The sequence below is a fragment of the Drosophila bipectinata genome, chromosome 3L (genome assembly GCF_030179905.1).
Source record: "Drosophila bipectinata strain 14024-0381.07 chromosome 3L, DbipHiC1v2, whole genome shotgun sequence".
Lineage (NCBI taxonomy): Eukaryota > Metazoa > Arthropoda > Insecta > Diptera > Drosophilidae > Drosophila > Drosophila bipectinata.
In genome coordinates this window covers 393,791-417,157 of record NC_091738.1, presented here as the reverse complement: position 1 = coordinate 417,157, position 23,367 = coordinate 393,791, and the positions used below count along the sequence as shown (strand labels likewise).

Genomic DNA, 23,367 nt, shown 5'->3' with positions numbered 1-23,367 from the left:
GAGGCACAGAGACAGGTGAGCGAGTCTATTTCTGATCCCCGCAACAAGTACGCCAGCGAAGAAAATGCCAAATTGCATGCGACTGCGTCACATCCGAATAAGAAGAAGCAGAAGAATTGGCCAAAATGGGGAGAATATGGCCAACCACGAAGTGGGAGCAGACACGGACTCTTCTTCGAATCAAATCCGCATGGGGTGGGCAAAAAACATCCGCGATTCGCACTTCTGAAGAACTCAATACCCGAGGTCACCACAATAGCTTGAAAGCCAAGTCGTTTATGGAAAGTATGCTACATATTTCTTATAAACTAATCTACGAGAAGCTCCCCTACTTATCAATGGCCAATATGGTTTATTTGCTCTAAATAAATGCTTAGTTTTTGTTTATTTGCTGTCCATGACTGTTTTGTTATTGTGTTACTATTATCTCGACCCCAGCTGTGCGCAATGTGTGTACTTTGGGGTTTTTGACACTGGCTGCGCATCGTTAGAAGAATTCTGCGCAGTGGTCCTGCCAGCAGGAGCATTTCAAAGTCTCGGAAAACACTTTTCCCTTTCGGAAAAGCAGACAACAAACCAAGAGTGGAGGAGCGCAGGACAGCGGGAGAGAAGAGCAGTCTGCCGGAGAGCGCTAGCATAATGAAAACATTATTTTCGATTTATTTTTAAACCGCACACACTTGTTCCAATCGCCGACACCGTCGCCGCCGTCGTCGCGGTCGCTGCTCAGTCGGCTGCTCTGCCGTGGTTCGTTCTCGGAGTTGGGTTCGATTCGATTAGCCGATCCCATGCGATCCTCGGGAAGCCAACAGCTGCTGGCTGTCGTCCACGTCGCCCCAATCCCGCTGCCCAGCCCCTCGTGGCCCCAGCTCGCCTGCCACCCATGTGCCTCCTCCTTGCCACCCCTCCTTTGCCGGAACTTTCCGTGTCTGCTGCTGGCTGCCCCGTTTCAGCTTCGTCACCTCCTCGACGTGGATGCACAGAGAGTAAAGTCTGAAGAATATCAATTTAACTGAAAAACATAAAAAATTACTTACTTTGAGGTGAAGATAGGGATTCTTCCTCAAAACATAAAAATATAACCTTTTTAGACACCCTTTCTTATAATTTTTCTCTCTGTGTAGAGCAACCTCTTGTGCCGCAGCAGAGCCGTAGACCCGAAGACGTAAATGAACGGAGAGGTGGACTCTGACAGAGGCAGAAGAATCGTCTGCCGCGACGGCGGCCGCAAGATGTAAAAACTGTAAGTGGTCGGCGAAGAACGCTCAGTTCTTCCTGGGACCTCGCTGCGTGCGCTCACTTTCTTTGCGCCCGGAATCGGATTCGGAATCCGTCCGTGCGACTGCCCGATCGGCTTAACAATTAGTGGGGATCATTATCGATCCCCCGCCCCGTGTCGCATTAGCGCCATCGCCATCGCCCCCCGCACACACATTCGTGAAAACTCTCGGCGGGTGATGAAATTCGTGGAACGCGAACTCCAAGCCAGAGTATCTGTATCTGTATCTGTATCTGTACCAGAGTGTGTGTGATAGATATACGTGCTATTGATTTCGGATCGGGAACTGAATCATCCATCTATATCCGTAAAAGAAAACCGGACCCCAATAACTATTCCAACACTTTTAAAACTGCGTGGGGTGAGTTGGCAAAATCCAAAGTGAAAAACAAGAAGCTATATGTAAGACTGAAAAACCCGGAAAGTGAAAGCTGTTTGGGGGGGTATTTCTCCACCTTGCCACCTTTCCGATTACACAATAGAGCACACACCTTGGGCGTGCATAACTATTTGCCCAGGAGGACGAGCCAGATTGAAAATCCGTTGGCAAATTGGGCCAAAAGATTCGCGTGACTGCAAAGCAGTCAGAACAGCAGATGAGCGGCGTTTTCCGATTTTTCCTATAGGCTATGTACGGCTGTACGGGTCTATGGCTCTAAGGCACAGACCCCCTGCACTTGTTAAATTAATATTATTATTTCTTTTGATATTTTGACATTTACGTGAGCAATGTTTGCATTGGCAATGAGCTTTTGCGAGTGGGGGAAATAGTGGCCGGGTCTGCGTCTTCCTATGTGAACATATATCATCTATATATACATTCTTGTATGTGCTGAGAGGTGTGCCATTGTCTGAGGTGGCAAAATGCGTTCCGCCTGGCAAAACTGCGTAGATCCCAACTTAATTTAGGCGCAACAACGCATAAAATTCGTATAAAGAGCTTCATTCCTGTTGGCTGATCCGTGATTTACAGGTGAAATGGCCCGACTCCTGCCCTCCTGCTCTTCTGTGTCCTTTGACGTCCGGATGGATGTTTATCCTCCGAGCCGTAAACAACCGTGCCAGAACTGCAGTTGAGGCAACGATTGATGAGGGCCCGCTTCTGGGGTAAACAAAACTGAATCCCAAAATCCAAACAAATTCTTTTGAACACAGTGGGGGTGGAGATAGGCAATGGACAGGCAATGGCACAGGGCAGGAGCCGGGGAATGGCATTGACTCTTGACTAGGAGCACAATCTGAGGTTGAGGTTGAGGCTGGCGCTGAGGGCGCCCCGGATTTGTTTATTGTGCATCCGTGTTTTCAAGTTTGAACTAAAATGTAAACTATGCAAGGGATCATCGCCGCCCGGAACGACTCACCCCTTCGGGCCATGCCACTGGCTAGGTGGGTATTTATAGAAGCCGAAGCCCACGAATGGAAGAAAGAAAGACGCATGTTAAGGCCACCGAGGATGGGAGTGGGCTGCCTCTGCTGGCCATCAGCATTTCTCTTGACTTTGTGTACATTAACAGGACTTTGAACTCAGAAATACGGCCGGAATCAGAAGCGCGGGCCGGAGAAGAGACCACGATGAAATTTGCGCAGATCAGCGGCCATTGTTTCCCCCCCAGATGGGGCTCACAACATTTGGATGGGTCAGTGTGGGATGTGCAGAAGATGTGTGTGAATCATCCAGTTAAATGGGAACCTAAGCAGCTTAGCTACACAGCGAGAAAAGTGTGACACAAATGACTCATCTGAAGCTTTACCTCACTGCTCTTCCTTTTAGTGGTGAAATCTAATAATATTTACTTTCCTGTTCTTCCGTAAAAGTTCCTTTGGGAGCTGTAAATATTTTATACGACTTAGCAGCACATATATCAAAGATCCACAGGCACTGGGTCGCATCGGTGGGGCCCTTCCCCCTCGCCCTGTCATTTGCGATTACCGATCTGCAATCGCACGGGGCCGCAGAATAATTAATTAACGGCCTGTCACAGAAACATGCGACATTTCGTTCGCCCCAACCGATTCTGACATCGGAAATATGGCGCAGACATGGTTTCCCGGCTGGTGGAAGTCCGGCCGGCGAGGAGGGCGGCCGGATGGAGGTGATCCCAGAGAAGCACCCTACCAGTTGACAGTTGTTGGTTGTTTCGCCGGCGCATTCCTCAGGCACCTCGAGTGTATGGCTCGAGTTCGAGTATTTCGTATTCGATGGAAATCGTGTGTACTGAAAATGACGTGATTAGGTGGAAAATGCCATACGTTCGAATGCTATATATAAGTGTATAATACATATATTCTTCTGAGCGGCAACCACCTGGGCACTGTGGCTCTTCAGGTGGCGCACAGAGAGTGTGGCAGCCAGATACATTCGATGGGCCGCAAATAAGGTACGTCTGGCGGCTTTGGTTCACACCCACTCAGTGGCGGGTGGGCGCAAAGGGGCCTCCTCTTTCATGGAAAACCACTTTCGAACACCTTCCCTCGTCGACCACCTCGGCGGCGAAGATTCTCTTAATTGCCGCAAACATTTTGATGTACTGCCTCTGCTCACTCAAAAAAAAAGCAAACACGAGAATTGGCAGCTAAGAATGCGCAACAGGTTGCAAAAATCAGTGGCGGGGGCGGTGGCAGCGGCGGTGGCAGATGCTTAGCTATGGTTTATTATTGGTATGGGGCGGGGGGTGGAATGATGGGTATATATTCACCCACACTTTCCCCCAGACTCAGGCCAAAAAGAAATCACGCGGCTGGCCTCAGACGAGCACAGAATGTTAGAGAAACAAACAAAACCGAAAGCAAAACCAAAACAGCCACCGGATTATTGCACATGACCTCCTCAAGAGTGGACTCCGCACCACCCAGCCCCTTAATCTGTTCCAGATTTCTGAATGAGTTCGATTATTTAGAAAATTCTGTTTTTGGGGCCTGCAAAATTAAGAAGAAAACTTTCCTCGAATGGTAAACAACCGAGATTGAGTGTGATGAGGGATACATTCGATTTCATGGGATTCTAAAGTAAAAAAAAAGCCAAAAACAAATAAAAATAGCCATCAAATTGATATTTGGTTTTGGCATAAAGACGATCCAACAATAATTGAAATACATTCGAGGAAAATATGGAATCATAGCCCACTCGCTGAGCAAAACAGACATATACACGTTCTGATGGAACAGGCAAAATGTCATGTTTATATGTCACGGATAGCTGAGATTTTGTTTTGGAAAAGTCCCAAAATTGATGAGCCATTTTTCCATGTGATTCACGGGTGTACAGTAAACACAGGCACATGGTGGCTCCAATCCACCACAGTGCGCGGACCCACCTGACGGGCTGCGCCAATTACGTGCGAGATTAATCAATGCCAAGACAACATGAACAAATTAAGCGCACTCATTTCGACATAAATTTATTTAACCACGCAAAGAGGCGAAGATTCAGTGCAGCATCGAACCAGAGCGGAGCCAACAAGTGCCAGAATGCCAGAATGCCTGCCGAATCCCAGAATGCAATGCTGACGTTAATCATACGCCCCGTGGGCCCGCGCTCACCTCGAATGTTGTTGAATCGAATGAAATGTGGCCTCTGGGCCGGTATGCTCTGCTCTGGTCACCCTCAACCCCATGCGATAATTCCGATGCCGATCCTAATGATGACGCTGACCACGCCGATGATGATGCAGACGACTTTGGCTCACATCCGAGAGCGTGTGGTGGCCTCTCGACTCTGTCCTTAATTATAAATTGATGCATTTTCAAATAAACAAACCAAGAATTATGGCCGAGGTGGCAGGGAGAGATCTGCGATAGGTGGGATGATAGATGGCACTGTGCGTTTCGAAAGGGGTTTTGAAATTCGAATACAGCAACAATTTATATAATTATCGGGGTGTTTTATGGATTTTCAAAGCCATAGCGAGTGTGGCGCTGCCTCAGAAAATAATTAAAAATAACCCAAAAGCGAAAGGTTAATTAATGAGGATATTAATTAGTTGCATCAACTTAAATATATGTCTTGGGAGCTGTTACTTCAGGTGGCGGGTCTAATGGCTTTGGGAAAATTCCTTGTCGGGTTACATGCCTGACCATGATCTCCCGAATTCCCCATTATTTCGTATATATTCTTTGGTTTATATTAAACTTTGACGATGTGGCCTATTTTAGGCAGAGAATGACGCACTTAGTGCGCATTTAGCACTTGCCGAAGACACTCTAATTTTTCCTGACCAGTCACGATAACTATTTCATCATGGAAATTCCCCACTTACCAGGCAGGCCACCCACCCACGACAAAATGACGAAGGATCAGCAGGCCACTCCCATACCCGAGGAGCTGTACAACCTCACCCAGCTGGCGGACGTTACGCTGGCGGCCGGTCCGCTAAACACCGACTCCGAGGCGAAGCCCCCGGCCGGCCTGTACGCCGCCTCGTCCACATCCTCCTCCTCCTTATCCGACGACGACTACAACTACCTCTGCCACTACAGCCACAAGGTGTTCGATCGGAGGAAAGTGCGCCGCTGCACCATCTCCGACTCGAACTCCTGCACCAGTTCCAGCTCCAGCGTGTGTCAGTCGGGAGAGGATCACCTGGGCCACGAAGCGAGGGAGCAGGACGCCTTGGAGCAGCAGCAGGCGGCGGACGGTGGGGCACTCAGCTCCTCTTCGCTGCTGGAGGATGAGCACATTTGCCCCGAGTGTGGCAAGAAGTATTCCACATCCTCCAACCTGGCTCGTCATAGACAAACCCATAGGTAAGTAGAATCTTCTATTTTTGACGTTTCAATCTGTCAATGTCACGTTGATAGGTCAATTATGGACAAAAAGGCCCGCCACTGTCCCCACTGCGAGAAGGTTTACGTGTCCATGCCGGCGTTCTCAATGCATGTGCGCACCCACAACCAGGGATGCGAGTGCCAGTTCTGCGGCAAGCGCTTCTCCCGCCCGTGGCTCCTCCAAGGGCACATCCGCACCCACACTGGAGAGAAGCCCTTCAAGTGCAACGTCTGCGAGAAGGCGTTCGCCGACAAGAGCAATCTGCGTGCTCACATCCAGACGCACTCCAACACCAAGCCCCACACCTGCTCCCGCTGCGGAAAGGCTTTCGCCTTAAAGTCCTACCTGTACAAGCACGAGGAGTCCTCCTGCATGAAGAATAGGAGTGGAGTCACAGGACCTGCATCAGCATCGGGATCTTTGGGCAGTAGAACTCTTCCATCACCCAAGCGTTATCAACAGGATGCGAATACTACGGGCTTGGGAGCAGGATCCCCTTCCACAGTGGTAAGGAAAACTTTAAAAACTATTCGATTATTTCCTTAAATACAAACTAATCAATCAATTTCCCTTATTATTACTATTTTTAGGGTGCTGCCCCTGATTCGGCCAAGTCCACGCTGGCCAACAAACTGATGCAAAAGGAAAAGGAGCGGCGACAGGCGGCATTGGCCTACCAAGGGTTCCTGGCCACCCCAGACGTGCCCTCCGGCTTTAGTCAGGGAACGCCAAACATCGCCGGCCAGGAGCCGGACTACGACCACTTCAAGAGGATTAACGTGATCCAGCCCACCGTGTTGCCCCATCGCAACCTCTTCACGGACTTGCACAACAATCCTCACCTGCCGCTGGCACTGCCTCTGCCATTGCCATACCATTATCCGCCACACGCCACGCCCCCCGATATGGCAAAGGGAGGAGGCGGGTTAAACAGGAGCCAGGAGCAGCCGGTGGACTTTTCGCCGAAAAACAATTTTTCGCACTCGGCCAAGACGAGTCCTTTCGAACTAACTGGCAATTATGCCATGGTGGCATAGTCTCCGGAGGAGACCCGATACAGAACACCAAAGCAAAAGACACCGGAGAGAACAAGAGCACTACCCATCAGGATTTTAGGCCGAGATTGAGAGAAACTCAAAGAAATAATCCCACCCGATCCTTATACCCAAATCCTTAAATCCAAAACCCCAACCCGATAACTGTAGTCAACGAATATGTGATAAAAATGCAAAAGAGCTAAAGTACCATTTTAGAGAGTAGATGATTCCAGATAGAGACCAGAGGGAACAGACACTGTGGCTGAATCCACACATCGATGAAAACGGACAACTCCAAGGACGACGATGAGAGACGAAAATATATACACTGTTGTAGGTTTAGAGACAGAGCTGAGAGACAGGAGGTGTGATCGATCCCCGATTGATCGTTTGATCTTCACTTAGTTGTAAACGAGACTTCTTAGAGACTTGCCAAGAACAGCGACAAAAAACCAATGTAACCAGTATTTTTTATAGCACATACATAGATGCGCGAGTTATATGTCAACTCCCGATCCCGGCGGCACCACAGCAAAGCTCCAATGTTTATACACTCACACCTAGCATTACGATTTCGATTTACAAGAAGCCAAACCAGACATATCCAGAGATATATCTAACCCACTTATAGACGCATAAATACATACTAACCCCCCATTAATCACTTCGCATTAAGGCATTGGTGGCGACTTCCTGCTTCCGGCACGGAAATCGTTCCAAAACGAGAGATATTCTAGTCTATATCTTTAAAATTGGCGCACATTCTACGGGAAGGGGCATCTCCCGGGATGCCGCGATCCCCGATATGTGCGTGGCGTTATTTTAAGCACTTTACGGCCGCATGTGGTGCAATAATTGACATAACCCCTATCTGTATATTTCGTATTTTACTCGATCGACCAATCGCTCACTAGATTTACATATATATATTTAGCACTTTACATCTATTTAGTTGTCGAGAGTCAGACACGCTCACTGCATTTCGCATCCCACAACTCGACTCCATTCTACGGCTAAACACACCAAAGATACATATATCGATTATATAGACGCATGGGCGTTCAGTCGTATGCCCTGCCCACCTTTTATTCTCGTACTTAACATATACACCTAAAGATATATATACACACGTATACTTGTACGTAGCTTATAGTCGTATTATATAGATTTGCACATTTATTCGAATTAAACGAGAGATCCACCGATCCCAAAAGTAACAAGGCGTATTCTTTTTACGTGAACTGGGTTGATGGGCACTTTTTCCAAAAGTAATATAAGAAACTGGTTTTGGGTTGCAGGGGCTTGCACGGCTTTTTGGAAACAATTTATTAAATTTGGCGAAAAACATGTCGAAACAACACATACCAGCAGACTGTGAATTTAAACTGTCATTGAGTGAAATTTACGGGTCAGGACAAAGGTCCCCTCAAAGAGGGAACCGGTCGCGAGAGACAGTCCTAACCCAATTTTCTGCAAATGTCCGGGGCCGAAAAATGTCATATAAATTAAGTGAACTCGAAAGTAAACATTATTCAAGATCATGAAGAGACAGCTTCACGCTGGATGGATGATCCTTGATGTCCCCGGCACTTTCCAGCGTCGGTTTGCGGTTGCCGCCGCAACGGACGACCAACTCCTCGTAGCTTTTGTTGTGTAGGAAGCAGACCAAAATCACGGTCATATTGTCGCCACCCAGACCGCTAAGCTGTCCGTCGGGGGCCAGGCAAGCGTCCATCAACTCCTCGCAGATCCGCTCGGGCGGCACGATGCCAGCGGCAATGCGACTGCGCACAAACTGGCAGACCTCGGCGTTGGTCATCACATCCCAGATGCCGTCGCAGGCCAGCACGACGAACTCCCAGTCCTCGGTGATGTCGCGGACTTCCACGTCCGGATCGGCGGTCACGACTTGATCCTCAGGTCGCTTTTGAGCGTTTTTCTTGTACATGAAATCGCCGAGTGCACGGGAAAGGGCCAGATTGCCGTTGACCCGGTTGAACTCCACCCAACCCCCGCCGGCTAGAATTCGCCTGGACTCGGCCTCATCGGTGGGCTTGTGATCCACGGAGAGTGCCTGAACGGCGCCGGAGATGCAGGCTATGGCCCGGGAATCGCCGGCGTTGGCGCAGTAAAGTCGCCGCTCTCGAATCAAAACAACCACGGCCGTGGAGCCGGCCATCTGGTCATTCCAAGACCCATTCATAAGGATCTCGCGATCGAAGTCTAGGAAGGCCTTCTTGAGAGCCAAGCGAGTATCCTCGCGATACTCCGGTCGTTGAGTCACAAACTTGTGTAAGTTCTTTCCCGCAAACTTGGACACCGTTGCACCACCATGCCCATCGTAGACAGCGAAAAAGGATGCCTGCGGCTCGTCCGGCAGGGAGAGGATGTGGGTGTGCGCGTCCTCCATATCGAGGCGCCACCCCTGCATGCAGCTGGAGCCCACACGGAAGCTAGCATTGGAGCAAGAGGCCGTGTCCTTCGTGGTAACGGGCTCCGACAGGGTCTGCCCCATAATTAACTTGAGAAACGAGTGGTGAGCCATCGCCATCAGAAAGTCTAGCGTCTTTATTGCTTTTTTGTTAAATTGCTTTTCTAGCTCTATCAATGGAGTGGATGCTTGATATGACAATGTTTGAATCAGGAAATGTGTGGGATAGCCCGAAGGGGATTTTGGAATTTAGCTGACTGATGCGACAGGGGCTGCTTCTGTTCCGACCCAATGAAAAGATTGACAGCACATCAAGGGCTAATATGATTAATCAATAGGGTATACTTTGAATACATACTGACCCAAGAAATGGAATCAACATAACTTTTGAATGAATAGGAATATAACCCTTCCCGATTTAAGAAAAACGTGCATAATTTTCCATCAAAATTTGGCAACAAAAATATTGACCCATTTTCTCGAGATTCCTCTTTTTCCAAAGGGACAATTTGGACAAAAAATTGTTTTTTTTTTTTTTAATTTGGACAAAAATTGGGTCAAAATAGACACAAAAAATGGAGAAAAAATCAAAAAATTATTTTGTTTCTGGATTTTGATGCAGAATGACGGAGAATCGATCCACAAATCGTTTAAGGTACTCCTCTTGAGAATCGGGTGAGAATTGGGAAAGATATAGCCATCACTGTGGCCCATATAGGGGAAAACCCCATTTTCAAGGGATCCCATCACGAAAAATGGACAAAAAATCTAAAAACTATTTCATCTCAGGATTTTTATGCAGAATGGTGGAGAATCGATCCAGAAATCGTTTAAGGTACTCCTCTTGAGAATCGGATCAGAATTGGGAAAGATATAGCCATCACTGTGGCCCCTATAGGGGAAAATCGCATTTTCAAGGGATCCCTCATGAAAAATGGACAAAAAATCGAAAAAATATTTTGTCTCAGGATTTTGATGCAGAATGGTGAAGAATCGATCTAGAAATCGTTTAAGGTACTCCGTTTGAGAATCGGATCAGAATCGGGAAAGATATAGCCATCACTGTGGCCCATATAGGGGAACCTCCATTTTCAAGGGATCCCATCACGAAAAATGAACAAAAAATCTAAAAAATATTTTGTCTCAGGATTTTGGTGCAGAATGACGGAGAATCGATCCAGGAATCGTTTAAGGTACTCCGCTTGAGAATCGGATGAGAATTGGGGAAGATATAGCCATCACTGTGAGCCCTATAGGGGAATACCCCATTTTTAAAGGGTCCCATCAGGAAAAATTGAAAAAAAATCTAAAAAATATTTTGTCTCAGGATTTTGATGCAGAATGGTGGAGAATCGATATAGAAATCTTTTAAGGTACTCCGCTTGAGAATCGGATGAGAATTGGGGAAGATATAGCAATCACTGTGAGCCCTATAGGGGAATACCCCATTTTTAAAGGGTCCCATCAGGAAAAATTGAAAAAAAATCTAAAAAATATTTTGTCTCAGGATTTTGATGCAGAATGGTGGAGAATCAATCTAGAAATCGTTTAAGGTACTCCGCTTGAGAATCGGATCAGAATTGGAAAAGATATAGCCATCACTGTGGCCCCTATAGGGGAAAATCGTATTTTCAAGGGATCCCTCATGAAAAATGGACAAAAAATCGAAAAAATATTTTGTCTCAGGATTTTGATGCAGAATGGTGGAGAATCGATCCAGAAATCGTTTAAGGTACTCCTCTTGAGAATCGGATCAGAATTGGGAAAGATATAGCCATCACTGTGGCCCATATAGGGGAACCTCCATTTTCAAGGGATCCCATCACGAAAAATGAACAAAAAATCTAAAAAATATTTTGTCTCAGGATTTTGATGCAGAATGACGGAGAATCGATCCAGGAATCGTTTAAGGTGCCTCGCTTGAGAATCGGATAAGAATTGGGCAAGATATAGCCATCACTGTGGCCCCTATAGGGGAAAATCGTATTTTCAAGGGATCCCTCATGAAAAATGAACAAAAAATCTAAAAAATATTTTGTCTCAGGATTTTGATGCAGAATGACGGAGAATCGATCCAGGAATCGTTTAAGGTGCCTCGCTTGAGAATCGGATAAGAATTGGGCAAGATATAGCCATCACTGTGGCCCATATAGGGGAAAACCCCATTTTCAAGGGATCCCATCACGAAAAATGGACAAAAAATCTAAAAACTATTTCATCTCAGGATTTTTATGCAGAATGGTGGAGAATCGATCCAGAAATCGTTTAAGGTACTCCTCTTGAGAATCGGATCAGAAATGGGAAAGATATAGCCATCACTGTGGCCCCTATAGGGGAAAATCGTATTTTCAAGGGATCCCTCGAAAAAAAATCGAAAAAATATTTTGTCTCAGGATTTTGATGCAGAATGGTGGAGAATCAATCTAGAAATCGTTTAAGGTACTCCGCTTGAGAATCGGATCAGAATTGGGAAAGATATAGCCATCACTGTGGCCCCTATAGGGGAACCTCCATTTTCAAGGGATCCCATCACGAAAAATGGACAAATAATCTAAAAAATATTTTGTCTCAGGATTTTGATGCAGAATGACGGAGAATCGATCCAGAAATCGTTTAAGGTACTCCTCTTGAGAATCGGATGAGAATTGGGAAAGATATAGCCATCACTGTGGCCCATATAGGGGAACCTCCATTTTCAAGGGATCCCATCACGAAAAATGGACAAATAATCTAAAAAATATTTTGTCTCAGGATTTTGATGCAGAATGACGGAGAATCGATCCAGGAATCGTTTAAGGTGCCTCGCTTGAGAATCGGATAAGAATTGGGCAAGATATAGCCATCACTGTGGCCCATATAGGGGAAAACCCCATTTTCAAGGGATCCCATCACGAAAAATGGACAAAAAATCTAAAAACTATTTCATCTCAGGATTTTTATGCAGAATGGTGGAGAATCGATCCAGAAATCGTTTAAGGTACTCCTCTTGAGAATCGGGTGAGAATTGGGAAAGATATAGCCATCACTGTGGGCCATATAGGGGAAAACTCCATTTTCAAGGGATCCCATCACGAAAAATGGACAAATAATCTAAAAAATATTTTGTCTCAGGATTTTGATGCAGAATGACGGAGAATCGATCCAGGAATCGTTTAAGGTGCCTCGCTTGAGAATCGGATAAGAATTGGGCAAGACATAGCTATCAAAGTGGGCCATATAGGGGAACCTCCATTTTCAAGGATCCCAGCACGAAAAATAGACAAAAAATGTAAAAAATATTTTGTCTCAGGATTTTGATGCAGAATCGGATGAGAATTGGGAAAGATATAGCCATCACTGTGGCCCATATAGGGGAAAACCCCATTTTCAAGGGATCCCATCACGAAAAATGGACAAAAAATCTAAAAACTATTTCATCTCAGGATTTTTATGCAGAATGGTGGAGAATCGATCCAGAAATCGTTTAAGGTACTCCTCTTGAGAATCGGATCAGAATTGGGAAAGATATAGCCATCACTGTGGCCCCTATAGGGGAAAATCGTATTTTCAAGGGATCCCTCATGAAAAATGGACAAAAAATCGAACAAAATTTTTGTCTCAGGATTTTGATGCAGAATGGTGGAGAATCGATCTAGAAATCGTTTAAGGTACTCCGCTTGAGAATCGGATCAGAATTGGGAAAGATATAGCCATCACTGTGGCCCCTATAGGGGAAAATCGTATTTTCAAGGGATCCCTCATGAAAAATGGACAAAAAATCGAACAAAATTTTTGTCTCAGGATTTTGATGCAGAATGGTGAAGAATCGATCTAGAAATCGTTTAAGGTACTCCGCTTGAGAATCGGATCAGAATCGGGAAAGATATAGCCATCACTGTGGCCCCTATAGGGGATAATCGTATTTTCAAGGGATCCCTCATGAAAAATGAACAAAAAATCTAAAAAATATTTTGTCTCAGGATTTTTATGCAGAATGGTGGAGAATCGATCTAGAAATCGTTTAAGGTACTCCGCTTGAGAATCGGATCAGAATCGGGAAAGATATAGCCATCACTGTGGCCCCTATAGGGAAAAATCGCATTTTCAAGGGATCCCTCATGAAAAATGGACAAAAAATCTAAAAAATATTTTGTCTCAGGATTTTGATGCAGAATGACGGAGAATCGATCCAGAAATCGTTTAGGGTACCCCGCTTGAGAATCGGATGGAAATTATGGGAGATATAGCATTCACAGTGGACCATATGAATATTTTGGTTCGTATTGGGAAAATAAAGAAACTTAAATGCCCTCCAATCATATTTTTTTCACCCGTAAAAAGACTGGTTTTCTTTTGATAATCTTGTGTTTTGTATTTGTTATTTGTTTGTCGTTTTTCTTTTGTTTTTTTGTTTTCATCTTTCTTTTTTTTAATATTTTTTATAATTTTTGTTTACTTTGATAGCGTTTGTTTCCATATACACAAGTACATTTAAGTATATAATGATTTACACCTTTGTGTGTACATAATTTTGTTCTTTTTTTATATAGACATTTACTTGTATTTGTTTTTTGTGTTTGTTGTAGATTACTACATCCTTTTATCCTTTTAGGCCTATGTTCGAGAGTATGTAATTACCATAATTTGTATGCATCCGTATCTGTGAGTATTTGTATCTGTGTCGAGTGATACTTAGCTATAGGCGATCTACATTCACATTTCTTAATTAATCCATTTTTGTATATATTTTCTCTTTAAAGTGTAAAGACACTAAATTTCACAATGTTCGATTTGTTTTCCTCTATTTGCTACAGAGAGACAATCCCCGGCCCCCGAAAATGCCCTTAATTTTATTTTTTTGTATTGTTTGTTTTGTTTTTTTTTTTAAAGGGTTGGGGATCCGGGGTTATTTAAGCCAGAATTAGCCGAAAATCATTCGGGGGATTCCCCTGGGGACAAAGATTTTGTTGTTCGGGTTCGTGTCGAGTGTTTTGAGTGTCTGAATATGTAAATAATTTACGAAAATGTTTGTTCTATTATTTATCTCATTTGTGTACGAGTGTATATAATTCTATATCGATATAGACGTATTATAAAATCTCTAAACAGCCATAAAAGTCAAAAGTTCTTAGTAATATCTATCAATTATCTAGATGCGTTTACACTGCCACTAACTTGACGTAACTTGAGTTAATCATTATCCTCTATCCTTGTCTTGGTTTTTAGCGTAATTGCTGCCTAAATCTGGTGAAATCGGAAATCGATTGTTATAGGTTTATCTGTTGGTTAGGGAGGGAACTCTATACATAAATACAAATGTTGCGGCTCATTGTTTCATTTACTTCGATTGGTTTCCATTTCGCGTTTTTTTTCTGCTTTTCTTTGGTCTTGAGACAATTCAATTTAGTCGCTATGCTATGGCTACGATTACTTCGATATATTCGATAAACTTTCTGGCCTCCTATCCGGTGTCAGGGCCCTTGAAAAGGTACGCGCATCCGGTTAAGATATAGATTTATATAAGACATATATATATATATATATTTGTTTTGATTTGCATACAGCTAGTCGCTAATATATCGATAGCTTATCAAGTACAATGCTAAATGTATCGGTGTGCTTGGTTTTTGATATAAGTTTGAATTCCGTTCATTTTTCATTTTTCATTTTCGATTTCGATTTTAAGTTCCTTATGCCTAAATAAGAGAGGACACCAAGTAAAAACATTCAGTACACATTCATAGAGATACGTTTAGAATACAAAAAGACGATAAGTACGATTAGAAAGATTGGTGTGTGGCTTAGATTTTGTGACTAACTGGAATTATATTCATTGTTTTATGAAGTTAAGTGTTGGTGAGCTGATGGAATACATGATATATTAATGAAGATTTTCGTTATTTACTGAATATGTTTCAAGTGTGGTTGGATATTGTGTGATTAGTTCGAGTACAAGGTGATTTGGGGAAGGCTCTGCTTCCAGTGTGGGTGAATTTTGTTATAAGTGTTGGTGAGCAGACTTTGACGACACAAATTCAAATTGTCACATCTAGACGACGGGTCAAGGTCACATCTCTTCGTTGACGATCGAAAAACATTAATTTGTTGCGGGTTTCATTCTTGGGACAGGAGTTTCTGGTTCCACATCGCCCGGCAATTCGTTGTGTCTAACCCAAGGGATCCCTTAATCAATCTGAGGTCGGGGACTCGTAATCGTAATCTTAGGTAGAGGTACCTCTACAGGTGCTAGGGTCAAGGTTCGTACATATGAATATGACTTGGTGCCCACGCAAAAAACAAACTCTATATCCTAATATTGTGTGGAGTGTGATTTTCGGTTGAGTGTGTAAGTGTGTATCTGTATCTGTATCTGTATCTGAGGTGTGCGTGCTCTTTGATTATCCGTCTTTGGTTTACTTTACATTTGACTTGAATGCAAAGCCTGGCCTCTAACTGCTATGTCGCTATACATACATATATCTGTATATGGATATTCTTTAGTCTCTTTTCGAGTCGTATATAAAAATATTTAAATTCTTTAATTTGAAACTGCACAAGTGGCTATTCGCTATCCAATCCGGTATATCCCATTGCCGATCCGCCCCTAAGTACCTCTATTTATGTATATATATCGTATATGTCGTATATAAAAAGCAAATCCCATAAAAGTGCTTTCTCCGATTTTTTAAAACACATATTGTTTCGATTACGTTTGCATCACCCAATGACTACAAGAAATATCCACCTCGCTTTCTAATTTTTACATTTTACATATATCGCTTCTTGTTCAGAAATCATCAAAAAGGTACAATCATTTTAAATTCAATATCTTTACCGTTAGCCGTATGTATGTATGTATATGTCTATGAGTATGATCTCAGCTCTAGCTGCTATTTATCATAATCGTGTATATAATATATATAACGTATATTGTTGTCTGTTTTGTTATTTAGATTTTCTTTTTAGGTAGGAAATATGCTAGTCTTATAAATTTCACACATCAACATTTTGGTTATCGTTTAAGATTCGGCGTCTTTTTTCTAGGAAATAATTTTGTATTTAATAAAATATATATCCGCATATAAGTTTAATATAATCGTAGATTTATCTGTGGTAATATATACGCGCAGGCGTGTGTATTAAAAACATCTAATTTCAATCCGAACCACAAATCGTTAAGAGAGTTTTGTTAGAAAGTTCTTCAAGTGAAGGAAACACGAAGATTATATCAATATTTTAATAATTACTGGTAGCTTAACCCTAACTACTACCCGGCCTACTAAACGGCGCTATCAGTTATTTTTGGTTTGGTATTATTATGCTAAGTTGGAGAGCGCTATGGTTCCGGAGCTCGGACCCGGCTAATTGGTTGGATCTCGTTCCAGCTGTCCGAAGTGCGTGTTTCAGGTCCAGCTCAAAACGAAAGAAATCTAATTATGGACGGGTTCTTATCAATCTTGTTTGTCAACGCCCTCTGTCTGCACTGATCCCGCGCTGTATACCCCCCGCCCGGTCTGGTACAGATTTCCGGGAATTCGGGATGTTCCGGTTCGGTTCGTTTGGGCCTGTCTCCTCGACTTCTGTAATTTCGATTTCTGTAACTTTAAGTTTAATTGTAAGTCGTGCTTGCGCCAGCTCTGTTTTGTTAAATGCAAAACAAAATATATCCCTTTCAATCGGAAAAGCTCATCAATTTGTTGGTCAATCAAACAACTTTGTGGGGTGGTGGTGGTGGTGGTGGTTCGAGGGTGGCGGGTGGCGTGCGAAATCAATCTATAATCTGCAGAAACCTGGTTGGTCTTGAACTAAATCTAAATTAGCTGAAGCTAGCCTCTTTATCTTGTTACCACTAAATTATACTGCTCGCCGCACAATGGCTACCGATATTATTGCACAGTTATTACTCATTAATTATGTTATCAAGTTCATTCACTAATCGTTTAATTCTTTAAACATTAAAATTATTTACTCCTTTTGTAATTTGGTGGGATATATGTTGTATTTGTTGTTGTTCTTGTCCTTCCATCGTCATCAACTTCTTTTGATTAATTTCAGAGAAATAAAAACCAAAAATAAAATAAGAGACAACAATAATAAATCATAATAATCATAATAAAACAAAACGTTCATTTAAATCTGTTTGTAATATATTTACGATTTTTTGCAAGTTGTAAGACATAAGTAAATATAAGCATATATTTATAAATCTGGTAGTTATGTATGCATAAGGTTTAGGTTTCTATGTTCCATTATACACGGTATATTCAAAAAAAAGTTCAAGCGAAGAAAACACGAAACTAAAGGTAATGTTTAAAATGTAAAATTATAGTGTAAGTGTTAAAATAGTAAAGTAAAGGCAACTCATCCTAGTATCGAATAAACAAGTACATAAGAAATATTGTAGTAAACACCAAACAGCATCCGCTGTAGCTCTAGCTCTATAATATAATTATTATATAATTACACAGAAGTGCTTGCTCCTTTTTTTTCTTCTTTCCACATTGTTTTTAATTTTTGTTGGAAATTGAGAGGACGACGAGTACAAATATTAAGGCTACACAGTTAAAACGTTTCCTCATTTAAATATATACGTATATTAGATGTGGATTTCTCGCTTACCTCCAAGTCCTCGGAGTTCTTCCTTTAAATACAAATTCTCCATTAGAGGACCACAAATCTCTGCGATCGGCTTTGAGTGTGTGTTTAATAATAGGTTTAATTTGTTTTTCGACTTCGTTATTAAATATAAATGTAATTTGTTTGGTTTAATATAAATTTAATTTGTCGTTTAATAGTAATTTAATTTGTTTGTTTTGTTGTTTTCATAAGTCTATTAACGTTTCGTTTTTGTTACATTTAAAGCGTTCTTGATTTGTTTTTCTCGTTTTCATGCCTTCTTTTTTTGCTCCTAAACACTGAGTAGAAAGTGAAGAAGAAAGTTTTATTTAGCATAAAGATATACACCCAATGATGAGCGAGATGCTCCCGTTCAATTAAAATCGAATTAAAATAGGTTTCGGGAACCTTGCCTTGATAAAAAAAAAATAAAAAACACAAATCGCAAACTTCTCCTCCGACACATACGCTCTAAACTGATTACACAAAAATTTATTCCATATTCATGCTTATTTAAATATATATTTAGTTTTAGTTTTGAATGGTCCATAAAATTTCTATAAAAAAAGAACTCTTGTTGAATACATCTATGCATATGTCTATTAACTATTAGGTGGGGCTTCGAAAACCCCAAAAATTTGCCGAGCTGTTCTTGATTTTCGTTATTGTTTATTACCATTGTTAGCTATGGTTGCCACTTATTGTTTTTTACACAAAAAATATTCGTACCACACCTAGATCTAGCTCTAGGCATACTATATAAGTATGCTTTATCTGTATGTACTCGTATATATTCACAACACTAACGTTTCTTAAATACGCCCTACGCATGCAGAACATGCCTAATGTTAGCCCCCCATGTCCTTTTGTTTTCAAAACTATAAAAAGTGTATTTGTCTCATAATCGGATTAAAAAGTTACTTCTTGGTTAAAAAAAACGCCGTTATAGCTACTGAATCCTGCACGCTAATTAGTTAACATATAGATGCATATTCCGTATCCGTATCGCACTCGGTTAGCTATTGTTAATATTTATGTGTACTTGTATGTCTGTGATCATAGTTTTATGTATATCTACGTGTCGCCTCGACGACTGACAAAAAACGAATTCAATTTCTCAGATTTCTCATATTCCGCTTGTTAAAAACTACATCACAATAATTACATGCTAGATCCTTTCCGTCGGAGTTAATCCATCCCGAAATTGTTATTTTTGTTTAGTGGGCACAGCTGAACTAGGAAGGGGCGGAGGTGGGTGGGACTACCCTAGCCGGCTAATGTATCTGCTTCAGTTTATATCAGTTTATATATAGGAAGTGCCACCCTCTAAGAGAACGAAAAGTTAGTTGCTGCTCGATTAATTTAAGCGCGGACGTGCGCGAAGTTAAGTCTAACTACGAAATACTTTAGGAAACCTATTTAACAAGATTAGTTTATACCATATATAGGATTTTGTGGGTTTATGTTTGTAAAGTAAGCCAGGTTTGTACATATCGAAATAGCGTTCTATCGTATATTTACATTTATATGGGGCTTTCCTTTGGCGGCTCAACGCCCCAATAAAACATAGTGGCTCTGGAGAGAAAACTACTAAAATCGTGTTTAAAAAGAAAGGTGCCTAAAAGCCTATAAATGATTTAGTTTCAGTGAGTGTTTAAGAGGGGTTTGATTTAAAAGCCTAAAAGGGTCGTGTTACTGCTAAATTGCTTTTTATTTTGTTTGGTTTTGTACTTTAGTAAACTTTCTCATGCGCTTCTCTAGTCGAAAGAATAACTAAATCGCAGAGTTTCTGGGAGTCTGTCTCGGGATTCACAAATAAGACGTTTGGACAAGAATAAAATATAAATCAGGCAGATGTGCTGTGCTGACATAATTGCCGATCTAAAACCGGGTTGCTCCGTTTAGTTACAATATTAGACTCCACTAGTAATCTTCATCACTTTCGTAATATATATGTATGTACAATTGCTCCTATAATTATTTGTTGTTGCTCGTTAAACTTAGTTTAGAATTGTTATTTGTTAATTGTTGTCGTATTTGTATTTGTATTTTGTTTGCGGTTATTCCTATGAGTGTGTTACGAGTGTGTAAAAAACCTCCGCTGCCGCGAATATATCCTCTATCCTCCTATATCTATGAGCTATGTAATTGTTAGGTTACCTTGTTGATATCTCCTAGGGTTATCTATTTTATTTGCTTGTTGTTTGCTAGTAAGGTTGTTGCGGTATTCAATTTTTGTATTTTAGTTTGCTTCGCTCTATCCATCATGCTTCCTTTATTAACCATTAACCATATCCTTTATCCTTATATATTTTGTTTCTTGCTTCTTTTGTTAAAGGCAATTGAATAACATTGTTGTTTGTTTGTTGCTGTTGGATGTTTGTTGTCTGCTCATATTAGTTTTTAGCTTTTTACTTTGTTTTTCGTCTGAGGTACTTGCTAAGAGTCTAAGGAATTTCTAAGCTTTCTCTTACTGGCTCGATAGACTAATCGCCGCTGTGGGCCAGCGGAGCCATTTAGGTTAACTCTAGTCGTCTCCCTCTTCGGGTTGATATATAGTATTCATAATAATAGTATTACATATGCATGTATATAAGTATAATATATATGTTGTATATATAGAGAATATTATGTAGAAGTTATCAATAAAATACACAACACACAATGTATGAAACTCTTTCGTTTGAAGAGAAAAACACTTGAATATGCCTCTAGCTAGCATATCTGGATATATGAAAAAACGTGAAGCTATAGCTGTCTGTGTGTAGTGTGTCTGGGGGAGTTTAGGCTGTGCTGCATGCCACACAACCCGACAATATATTAGCCTGAGCACTCTACACCCAGCTGCGCGTAGAGTACTTTACATTTATTATTTAAAAAAATAATAAAATTAACAATAGTGTAGAAATCCCAGGAGGACCCCGCAGGGCCCATCGAAAATTTTCTCTCGAAAAACTCAACTGAGAACTCTAGCGATGAGGGTTTGGGATCCGGGTTAGGGTTTGGGCTCATTGCTGGCGCCTCGATTTTCTATTGCTGCCAGCCACATTGCGTGTTGCCGGCGTAGATGCGGATGCGGATGTGGTTGCTGTGGCTGGTGCGGTTGTGGCTGCTTCTGCTGCTGCTCCTGGGCTGTCGCCGCTGGGCTGCAACATGCTGCTGTTGTGGATGATGGTCTGTTGCATGAGCAGCATGAACCACCAGCACTGGGTTAGTTGCAACTGTTGCTGCTGCATATCCTGGCTAAGATCCACGTGGTCAACTCCCTCGGCCGAGGCCACAAACGATCTGGGGAAGAGGAACACAAAGGACTAACATTAGTCGCCTGCTACTCGTCAGATGTAGAATCTAAAGGTTGAAATGTGAAACGCCTTCGGCTCGGCATCCCGGCATTTTCGACTCACTCGAGCGTTGAATCATCATCATTTAATCGGGCTCTTGCTCAAGATCGAAACAGAACTGTGGTGGTGATGGTGGTGGTGGTGTGGGTGTGGTTGGGTGGATCGGTTGCACGTCCTCGTCTATCTCCGTCGCTGTGCCCCGCGCCCTCAATCGCTATGTCTCCCTTCGTCAGCTCCCTACTCAGCCCCATACCATATGTTGGTGGGCGCAAAGTGCGCCGCGTGTTTGCTGGCGGCTACCTGGGCTGGACTCAGCGGTCCGAACTGGCTGTACTGGGTGGGAATCTGGATGTGCGCCGGCAAAGGATGTGATGGTATAACCTGCAACGCTCAGACATGACAGAGTTTCTGGTAAGCTACTCACGAGGTCCACTCACCTGTCGACTGGAGCTGTTGTGGGCTGGGGGTGGTGCTACCACGGCCCGATTAGCGTAGGCATAGCTCGGAGCGGCCTGCGAAACAAACACTGTGGGTCGGCGATACATGTCGCCCTGCGCGTAGATGTCCGGCTGCAACAAAGCAGCCGCAGCTGTGGAGGATGGTGATCCGCCGAGCGGAGTACCCGCCTGGTGGTGGTGGTGCCCGTGGGCGGTATGATGGTGCGGATGCGGGGCCGCTGTCGGTGGCGGTGGCCCAGCGCCCGGAGCTCCTACGCTAGCCGGCGGCGGTTGCGATGGCTGGCGATAGACTTGGGGAGCTCCCCACGACGGGGGACCCACGCTGGCCGCTGCCGCTGCAGCTGCAGCAGCCGCTGCTGCAGCCGCCGCACTGATCGAAGACGACGAGGAGGCCGAGCTGCTCTTGGAGTGGGCCATCGGTGGAGCCACCGACGGAGCCACATAGCTGATGGGAGCGGCCGATGGAGCCTCTCGTTTCGGATGGGCCAGCGGTGGGGCTCCTGATCCCGAGGATGTGGGTGCCCACGAGGACCGTTTCGTGTCCAACTGCTGAGGCGGAGGAACCGCAGCTCCATATTCCGAATAGAACTCGGCCGGCTCCTGCTTCGTGGGAATGTGCGGCAAGCTGGCGGAGGACGGCGGCTGGCTCGCTGGCACCTGCGGTTGATAGCCGCACTCGCTCTGGGCCATGGCCAGGATGCGCTTCTTCTGCGACTGCCCCGGCTCGTACTTGATGTTCGGCTGCGGCTGGGTGATCCCCTGCTGCGGCGGCGGCTGTGGCTGGTACTGCTGCTGCGGAGCCGGTGGAGCTGGCTGTTGTTGCGGCGCTGGCTGGTGCTGCGGAGCTGGCTGATGCTGGTGATGGTGCTTGGGGCTTCCCACGGCGGCTGCGGCGGCAGCGTGATGACGGCGACGGGCGTCCTCCGGATCGTGGTCACCTACGGTTACGCATGGAATTACTAGCTGGACGTGCGATGGCTTATGGCGACTGAGATGCGATTGAGACTGGGCCTGGGATGGGGCCTGGGACTGGGAGTGGGACTGAGAGGAACTGGGACAAAGAACTGGGGCACAAAACTGAGTGGAGGAGGAAGTCGAAGGGGTGGAATGATGAGGGTGATGCTGATGGTGACTGGAAGCGGAAGCAGAAGTGGAGGAGGACGTGGACGTGGCTTGGTAATGAGGATGCGTCGCGGGTTGATTCTGAAGCTGATGCTGTTGAAGCTGCGAGCCCGATCCCGGTGCCGGTGCCATTCCCGTTCCACTTCCACTCGGAGCTGGCTGATGAGGCGGATTCAGATGAGTCATATGATGAGGGTGTTGGTGGTGGTTGTGGTTGTGGTGGTGGTGACTACTGCTACTGTGGCTACTGTTACTGCTATGGCTACTGCTATGCTTGCTGCTGGCTGTTCCCAGGTGGCTCCCATTCTGACTCGAGTTCTGATTTGGAATCTGGGTATT

The 23,367-nt window shown here is 43.8% G+C and overlaps 4 protein-coding genes across 5 annotated transcripts in view; 1 reads left to right on the top strand and 3 right to left on the bottom strand.

The window, feature by feature from the left end:
• Window positions 1-1,258: 1,258 nt before the first annotated feature.
• On the top strand, window positions 1,259-8,143 carry Kah (Kahuli). Its single transcript, XM_017242994.3, has 4 exons — window positions 1,259-1,640; window positions 5,539-6,022; window positions 6,077-6,551; window positions 6,635-8,143. The coding sequence occupies exons 2-4, from the start codon at window positions 5,562-5,564 to the stop codon at window positions 7,079-7,081; spliced, it is 1,383 nt and encodes a 460-aa protein (XP_017098483.1). The 5' UTR covers window positions 1,259-1,640; window positions 5,539-5,561; the 3' UTR covers window positions 7,082-8,143.
• An 85-nt stretch (window positions 8,144-8,228) lies between these two features.
• Window positions 8,229-9,810, bottom strand: Ppm1. Its single transcript, XM_043212054.2, has 2 exons — window positions 8,447-9,810; window positions 8,229-8,391 (listed from the first exon to the last, which is right to left on the bottom strand). The coding sequence occupies exon 1, from the start codon at window positions 9,630-9,632 to the stop codon at window positions 8,610-8,612; it is 1,023 nt and encodes a 340-aa protein (XP_043067989.1). The 5' UTR covers window positions 9,633-9,810; the 3' UTR covers window positions 8,229-8,391; window positions 8,447-8,609.
• Window positions 9,811-17,620: 7,810 nt separating this feature from the next.
• Window positions 17,621-21,492, bottom strand: LOC138926214 (uncharacterized). Its single transcript, XM_070279379.1, has 2 exons — window positions 21,440-21,492; window positions 17,621-21,395 (listed from the first exon to the last, which is right to left on the bottom strand). Exons 1-2 carry the CDS (start codon window positions 21,490-21,492, stop codon window positions 21,116-21,118), a joined length of 333 nt encoding a protein of 110 aa, XP_070135480.1. The 3' UTR covers window positions 17,621-21,115.
• Window positions 21,493-21,511: 19 nt separating this feature from the next.
• Window positions 21,512-23,367, bottom strand: part of Hipk (Homeodomain interacting protein kinase) — a 30,279-nt gene continuing 28,423 nt past the window's right edge. For both annotated transcript variants that reach the window (XM_017254101.3, XM_070279759.1), the window contains 2 exons: window positions 21,886-22,844; window positions 21,512-21,829 (listed from right to left, as the gene is read on the bottom strand). In XM_017254101.3, coding sequence (XP_017109590.2) covers window positions 21,686-21,829; window positions 21,886-22,844 — 1,103 coding nt within the window. In that variant the 3' untranslated portion in view covers window positions 21,512-21,685. The remainder of the gene's footprint in view (window positions 21,830-21,885; window positions 22,845-23,367) is intronic.